The sequence below is a fragment of the Pundamilia nyererei genome, unplaced genomic scaffold (genome assembly GCF_000239375.1).
Source record: "Pundamilia nyererei isolate P.nyererei 1_Seehausen unplaced genomic scaffold, PunNye1.0 scaffold00083, whole genome shotgun sequence".
NCBI classification, from domain to species: domain Eukaryota; kingdom Metazoa; phylum Chordata; class Actinopteri; order Cichliformes; family Cichlidae; genus Pundamilia; species Pundamilia nyererei.
Window position 1 is genome coordinate 107517 of NW_005187484.1, and position 8074 is coordinate 115590.

Below are 8074 nucleotides of genomic sequence, written 5' to 3' on the forward strand. Positions count from 1 at the left end.
TACAGGTGCGATACTGATGGCCCAACCCAAGGGCGTGGCCACCGAGGCAACCTGAACGCTCCCCGGCTAGTGTTCCCATTGACCATGACAGAGAAATTCTTTTTGGAAAAAACAAGTTCCCAGACTTGTTATCAGGGAAGTTCAAAAGCCTGCATCTCTGATAGATTAGAGGTGCATTAGTGTTTATGGAGTTGCCACCTTCCAGGCAGTTCTGGGACTACAGGTGCAGCAGGTGGTGCTTTTCTATTTGTGCTCTATCCTTTTATCTTTGATATTTTCTCCTATTTTCTCCCACTTGCTTTTTTTTTCTCCTGCCTGTTAGCTTAGAAATGGTCATATTACACTGTAATAACTGAAATAACACTAATAGAAATGAATACATAAACAAATACAGAAACACACAAAATGGAGGAGCATATAGAGATTTTATGGCGCTCATCTTGGAAAAGCGAAATATGTTTGGCACAACATGGGAGTCAGCTAATAATTCGGATTACAAAAGCTGCGAGGCAGGACAGGTTTAATGGGGGGAAAAGTTGTTTTTCTAATCTAGTTCCCTTCTGGGTTTTTAGTCTATTTTGTATCCATTTAGTTCGTTATGTGTTCCTGCCTCTGTTGTGTTCTTGTATCAGACCTAATCTCATTTCGGTATTGTGGCACTTGCTCCTTGTGTTAGTTTACTGATAATTGTGTAGTGTTTCTAGTTTGAGGCCTTAGTTTTACTTCTCTGGGCTCTGTTCTGGGTTATTAGGTTGTGTTCCTTTCCTCTTTGTAATTCCATGTTTAGGTACTTCATGTTGTATGTTAGGCGTTGTTTGTCTCCTGTGCTTGTGTATGGTTTAAAGCCTGTGGTGTCATCATTCCTGATTTTTTTTATTTTTTTTCCTTTATGTCCCAGCCTTATCAGTTCACTCCCGAATCCTGATTTCTGCATTTGGGTTTGATACACTCAATACACAGCTCTACACCATAGAGTTACTGCCATCAAATTCCATCCACCCATTCTCTTACATTTATCCTTATCAGGGTTGCAGGGTATCTGGAGCCTATCCTCAGTCCAAAGACATACAGTTATTGGGGTTGAGTTAAGTGGTAATTCTAAATTACCCATGAAAGGTTGTATGTCTCTCTGTGTTAGCCCTGTGACAGACAGGCAGCCTGTCCGGGGTGTACCCCGCCTCTCACCTTGCAGTAGGTGTGACAGACTCCAGCCCCCTGGGACCCTCACAATAAATAAGCCATTAAAATCAAAATGAATTATTTGTGTTTCTTTAAATTTTCCATTTTATCAGTTTTAACATTTGATATGTTTTCAATGTTTGTGAATAAGATATGGGATCATGAGATGTGTAAAGCATTATATTCTGCTTTTATTCAGATTTCATACACTGTCCCAGCTCTTTTGGGACTTGTTGTATCACATGTGAGATGCTGAAGTTCTTTAAAGTGATTACTGTTTTTTTTCCCTCCACAGTGTGGAGAAAGTTGGTGCAGGTAAGGTGATATAAAAACAAAAAAGGGAATGGCAAGCACCTTGAGATGACTGTTGTTTTGGTGTTGTACAAATAAAATGGAATTGAATTGAAAGGAAGAAAGGAAGAGGTTGTGGCCACAGACTGAATAAGAGAGGTGCTGCTAAACGAGTCTTCCTTCAGAGTCTTCACAGATACATCGACGGACTGAGGGCTGGTGAACTCCTGCATTCCATGTGTGACAGTGAGGCAGTGCATTACAACTCTGCTTAAAATGATGGGTTACCAGCTAGTGAACTGGTTGACTTGAACAAGTGTTGTATTTTATTTTATTTTTCTTTGTTAAAATTCATGGTAAACATTACAGTTTTGTTTGGGTCATTAAATTTCAGGGCTTTTTAAGAGAGGCCCTTTTTTTAGTTTGCAAAAGGGCAAAAGTTTGATGGCTTCTTTTTTTATCAGGTATGAAGAGTTCGTCATGTTTTATTAATTTAGATATCAGTGATTGAGACATCCAATGTAAGTCAATCACAAGTCTGTTGGCAAATAGTTTTCTGAAGTACTAACAAATAAGTAGTTACTTTTTATTACAGTTTATGCTCCACAGATTACTCTTTTGGATTCAGGATGTTATCCTGTATACTCAGGACTCTTTCAAAGATTATGTGAATCAGAGCTGAAAACTGACGATCTGAATTCAGTGATCCTGATGATGGCTTCAAAGAAATATACAGGGACATACCAGCTCACAGCTATTTTAGAACAGATGGTCAGTTGTAATAACACTGGACTGATGTCAGATTGTACTGATGGAAGCCTATTTAATTCAAGAGCATGGATATATTGTATTCTTATATTTTTGTAGTGCATTTGATGATGTCAGACATCTTTTTCTAATGAAAACTTTGCACTACTTTGGATTTGGAAAGAAGCTTGAACACGCAATCCATAAACTCCAAATTCAGTTGCATTTATACCAAATGCATCAACATTTTTAACCACATTTTGTATAACAAAATTTGTTTACTAAATTAAAATTACATTATCTATATCTTAAATCACTTTGAGACATTGGAAAAGAGAATGCTGCATAGGTTAAACTGGACAAACCATCCTTCTGAGATGAGATAAAAACTTATCCCACTGCCTTCAAGATGGATGGATAAAGAAGACATTGTGTACTCTGAGACTTCTCCTGGACTCAGACAGCTCTGCATAGCAGCAATTGACTTTTGTGATGATAAATGTACAAAAGGTTTTTAGAAGCATTCAGTTGCAGAAAGTCTAATCTTCTTCTATTTTGAAGGAATTTGAGGCTGAGGAGGTTCATGTAACAAGGAGTAAGCATATTTCTCTCCCTCTTCCTCCCAAAGGGAAAGAAGAGAAATTCAAAATTGTAAATGAATTTACCAACAAAATAATCATTCAGGCTTTAGTTGGTTTTACTTGGATATGACCACCTGAATATTCTGTGAAGATGATATAGAAAGTGTGGATTGTCTGCTTTTTCCACACTGAATCACTGCAGGCTTTCTGGAATCACAGGAGGAGTTGGTTACAGTCCAACAGGATTCAATAAAACAGTATGGAATATGTTTTGGGGCTTTGGTATCAGGACTCTTTTTTTCTTTAGGAACTTTTTTTTTTAATGCTTATGCTTTTTTCATGTTAATTAATATTTTTAATATTTATTGTATTTGATATGTCTCTTGATATGTCTCCTAAACACTCAGCCTTTGTATAATTTATTTTTGTTTGGTGGATAAGTATGGCGCCTCATCTGTTCGTATTGCTATTGTTCATTAATAAAATTGGGTGGAAAAGTTCTCTTGTACGACGTTGAATTTCAGGACTTCTCTCTATTGATCTGGTATTTTCATGCGGTCAGTTTTCACAGCGACACTTCAGGACAACAAAGGTACTGCAAGTTTAATGCAGTTAAAAAACAAAAAAAGACACCCCCCACCAAAAAAAAAAACCAAAAGACAAAAACAAAACTATTCGCCGTGAATTTACAATAGATCTTTGTGGGAAAACGAATCGGTAAAAATCCAGCTTTTATGTATGACACACCACAGACAGTAGTTTACACAGGACACACAGTCATCCTCATAATGACTGACAATAAAATAATTAGGACACCTGTACAGGCTATCCGGGGAAATTAACGCAATTTAACAGCAAATATTCTAGATTTTTTTCTTTTTTGTTATTTTCTTCTGTGAGCAGCTCGTTATCCTGTTCTGCACAGCATTCACCCCTGCAGAGTGAAAGTGAAAGTATCCCGACAAACTTCCTGTAACAATCGCGCAGCAAGGGGTATGACCGTGGAGGGCACCGGGGAAGAATCATGAGTTTAATATTCACGATATTTATTTACTGGTCTCTAAGTACAGGTGAGTTATTGTCACAGATTACAGCTTGTGTGTAGGTCAGCAACAAGTATCGGCACTACAGGCTACCACATGAACTTAACACTGTTTGATCTTCTATGCCCGTGTGTGTCATTCAGGTGTGTGGAGTGTCCATCAGATCCTGTGGCTGCCCTGCTACTTCATTGATGAGCGTGTGTTTTTGAATAAGGACAACCACACAGAGACTCAGCTCATCCACAGAGAGGCTATACTTCAGTTTGGTCAGAAAGGAGATGCTCCTGTTAACCCAAACGCCATCACTTTCCTGATCACCAGTGAGTTACTGCAGCCTGCATGAGGAGAAGGCTGAAAACAACATGAACAACAACAACAACAACAACAACAACAGTGTGTTAGAGTTTATTTTATTGTCTTCTAGGATCAAAGTTGGATCTGCTGCAGTATGTGGAGGGGGTGGAGGCAGAGCAGCTGAAGTGTGAGCTGCACAGATACAGCACAGAGGGCGGTTACGTCCGCTGGCCTGTCCTCGGTGCCCGGGAGTACAACCACTGGTTTACCTGCATCCTCAGACACAGCAGGGGCCTCTTCACCATCACCAGCTTCCTCAGGCGCCCCTTCGACCAGCCTCCCCCAGGACGGCCAGACTACCACAAATGGCCCCCCATCCCTAACAGAGAGGTACTCACCACCACAGGTAAACTGAACATATGAGGATTTCAGACTAAAACTGAATATATTTGTCTTAAAAGTTTGTTTTTTGTTGGAGTTATGACTAGTTGTTAGTATTGCTGTGCCAGACCCCATAAAGGAAGAAAATATAAATATTGTGGGAACAAACTTTGACTGAAGGAAAATAAAAGAATTAACTTGATTGCAAATGGTAAATGGTAAATGGCCTGCATTTGTATAGCGGTTTTCTAGTCCTAAGGACCCAAAAGCGCTTCACACTACATTCAGTCATTCACCCATTCACACACACATTCACACACTGGCGATGGCAAGCTACATTGTAGCCACAGCTGCCCTGGGGCGCACTGACAGAGGAGAGGCTGCTGGACACTGGCGCCACCGGGCCCTCTGACCACCACCAGCAAATGACTAACCATCCATTAAAACAAATAATAAAATGTTCATAAAATAATTAAAATAATGAAATAATAAAAATGTACTTAATTCTTCTCATAAAATACATTGATTTGGTCAGTCTGATTAATAATTAAATGAAGAACTACAATCAAAGTTAGACATCAGCAGTCTCACCCGATGACATATTTACATATCTACAAAATGTATTAACACCAGCACATAACCTAGAAATGTTAGTATTTGTTTGAGAGAGAGTGCGTCCCAGAACAAATGTGTATTTGTCCTATAAGATGTGGTTGAATGCATCATTAATGACAACAAAGAGCATCTGTGGCAGGTGCTTTGGATTTCCTCAACGTGTGCAGGAATTTTTAAGCTAATTAAAGATAAGAAAGTGTTATCATGTGGAACAATGGTACTGAGTTAATGAGGAAGATTGCATGCATGTAACAGGAACCTGTGTCTGTGTAACTAATATCAGCCAGTTGGTGTTAATGATTACATGGATGAGACAAATAAACACATGTACACAGATAAGAGGTAAGGATCCTTGTGTTAAGCTATATGCACAGTAGGCTGTACCCAGGTGGTTTGTTAACTGAGTGGTATATGTACCCAGCTAACCAGGAATCTTCAGCCGTAATGGCCTAGAATTAGGGATTGCCAGAGGTGTCACATTTCAGATTTAAGAAATGTTGCACCACTTAGGGTTCATCTTCAACTTTCAATACACAAATGAAATATGGCCTTTCCCATGGCTCCTACACTGTTATTGGACACTTGTATTGAGAAATGTGCTTAACAACTCGCATGTGTTCATGTTTGTCACACTTTTCCACAGTCGCCATGGTCATCAAAACACAGACTCCCTCAGTTAAAGCACGCCTGAAGTTCCAGCAAAAGCTCCACTGCCAGTTTGATGTCGACCACAAAGGTGCAAAGGTCACTGTGGAGTGGCACAAGCAGCACCACGGTGAGAGGACCAAGCTCTTCAGTTACAACAGGCGCACAGGACAGACCCAAGGAAGTGGTGTTGGACTACGTGCCTTTGCAGCCGGAGATGCCTCCTACACCCTCGCCTCCACCATGATAAGCAGTGAAGGGACCTACATTTGTTCAGTGTCCGTGAATCCACTATTCGGCAGGGTGGATATAAATCTGCAGATTGAAGGTGAGGAAAACAGTCAGAGAGTTCATAGGCCATGGACAAAAGTACTAATACTAAATTGTGCTTATATGCTTTCAACCACATTTACTGATGGAGTTTAAGGTGGACTGTGAAAAAGCTGTTTGTGATGTGTACAGCATAGTGTGACAACCATAAATACTCTTATTATTACTGTTTAAAGTTTGCTGGAGATGTTTACTGCTATCAGAAGCAACGTCAAAAATATGTGGTAGAACCAGTCCGTCGCTGTTTCCTGTTGCATGCCTGCTGTCACTCACTCTGCTGTTCACGCCCACTTTTCAGCATTATCAGCATAGCGTCATCGCCATCAGGCTACATGCTGTTGGAGGGCTGCACATGAACATGTCTGCAAAACCATGTCTCCTGAATAGGGCAAAATAGCGTGTAAAAGTATCTTTGTAAATGCTGACAAAAATTTTTTTTAACTCTTTTTTTTTTAAATTCAGTCTTTTTTTCTTTTTAAAAAAAAAAAGCAAATCAGGCTCTTAAAGTGTTCATTCTCATCCTATGTGATAAAAGTCGTATGGTGTGGATGTGTTTTTTAGAACTCAGAAATATAGAAAGTCAGCAGAAAAGCCACTGTTCGTTTCAGCTTTTAAAGTAATGTTTTTTGCTTTCCTCAGAGCCTCCCCATGTCTCCCTCAATGTGGGACCCAGTCTCTCACTAGTGGAGGGTAACAAGAGGAAGATTGTGTGTGGGGCAAACAGCTACTACCCTCGGGATGTGGAGATAATTTGGTACGAGCAGGATCCAGTCATGTTGGACGCTCCACATCCCAGGTCACTGGAGAATGTCTTCCTTTCCTACCACAAAGAAAATCGGGACATGACCTTCTCGTTGTCGGGCTTCTTCTACCTCCAGGCTTCGCTCAGGGACTCTGGGAAAAGGTTCACATGCAGTGTTTCCCATCAGTCCCTGAAAGTGCCCATCACAAAGAGCTTCACCCTGATTGTGGAAGGTGAGTCTCAGTGTAATACTAGGAGCTAGCATCTGGGAGGAGCAGAGCTTGATGTGTGTTCTGTTTCAGAGCCAACAAACTGGATGTTGTACCTCGCTGTGGGCTCTGTTATGATCCTGCTGTTGTATGTGAAGCGGCGCTACCTGCACTCAGGTGAGTGATACAGACCTGCTGCTACATCAAAACACACACACAAGGAAAGAATACAGTCACACGAGCTTGCTGTTTTGGAGTCACTGACATGAAAGCATGTAATATGAAGATCATTATGACATAACTCGTTGATGTTCTAGAGGGTAATTGTCATTTTTCTTCACAGCATGGAGAACGTTAGCGGGTAAGGCGATATGAAAACAAACAAACTAGAGGACTGGGATCAGAGCGAGAGGATGTGGCCCCATTCTCAACACACAAGGCTGGCTGGCAAACTGTCCTTTCTGGGGTCCCCATAGAAACACCAGTGAAAGGTAGATTTGTGTCGATGTGTAAACTCCTGCATGTATGAATGTAAAACAGTGCAATAACATTAAAACTACTGAAGATTACGGGTTAGCAGCTGCTGAGCCAGTGGATTCAGGAGCCAGGACTGATTCTTCTGATGCACGAGACACTTTTTGGACTAAACACTGGGGAGACAAGGTTCTATATAGAGCTGAATAAAAACAGAATATTGGAAACTGAATGTCAGTTTACTAAATGAAGATTACTGTAAAATTAATAAATATAATAAGGATGCTGAAAAGAATGAATCCACTGTAGATTCAGGTTAGCAAACAGGAACAGAAAGATCTCTTTCAGACTGGAATGAAATGCAAACCAAGCTAGTGTACTTCTAGTGCTGGTTTATCAAGGCTGGATAAACAGGAGGGTTGCATCAGGAAGGGCATCCAATGTAAAATCTGTGATAAATAAAATATGCACTACCTTTACTATAAGCTTTTATTTAAACACTTAGGTGAAAAATAAACCAAGTAAGATGATGTTTGGAGAGCG

The 8074-nt window shown here is 40.3% G+C and overlaps 1 protein-coding gene across 2 annotated transcripts in view; it reads left to right on the plus strand.

Moving 5' to 3' along the window:
• LOC102198807 (uncharacterized) overlaps positions 1 to 8074 on the plus strand; it is a 15730-nt gene that overhangs the window by 6192 nt on the left and 1464 nt on the right. The window contains exons 7-12 of one of the 2 annotated variants that reach the window (XR_311870.2): positions 3985 to 4161; positions 4266 to 4541; positions 5775 to 6104; positions 6746 to 7081; positions 7151 to 7234; positions 7401 to 7548. Coding sequence is in view for 1 of the 2 variants with exons in the window: in XM_005738300.2 (XP_005738357.1) it covers positions 3985 to 4161; positions 4266 to 4541; positions 5775 to 6104; positions 6746 to 7081; positions 7151 to 7234; positions 7401 to 7432 (1235 nt within the window). In the remaining variant the exon portion in view is untranslated. Of the gene's footprint in view, positions 1 to 3984; positions 4162 to 4265; positions 4542 to 5774; positions 6105 to 6745; positions 7082 to 7150; positions 7235 to 7400; positions 8069 to 8074 lie in introns of those variants that run through there. The other variant, XM_005738300.2, reaches the window with a different exon arrangement.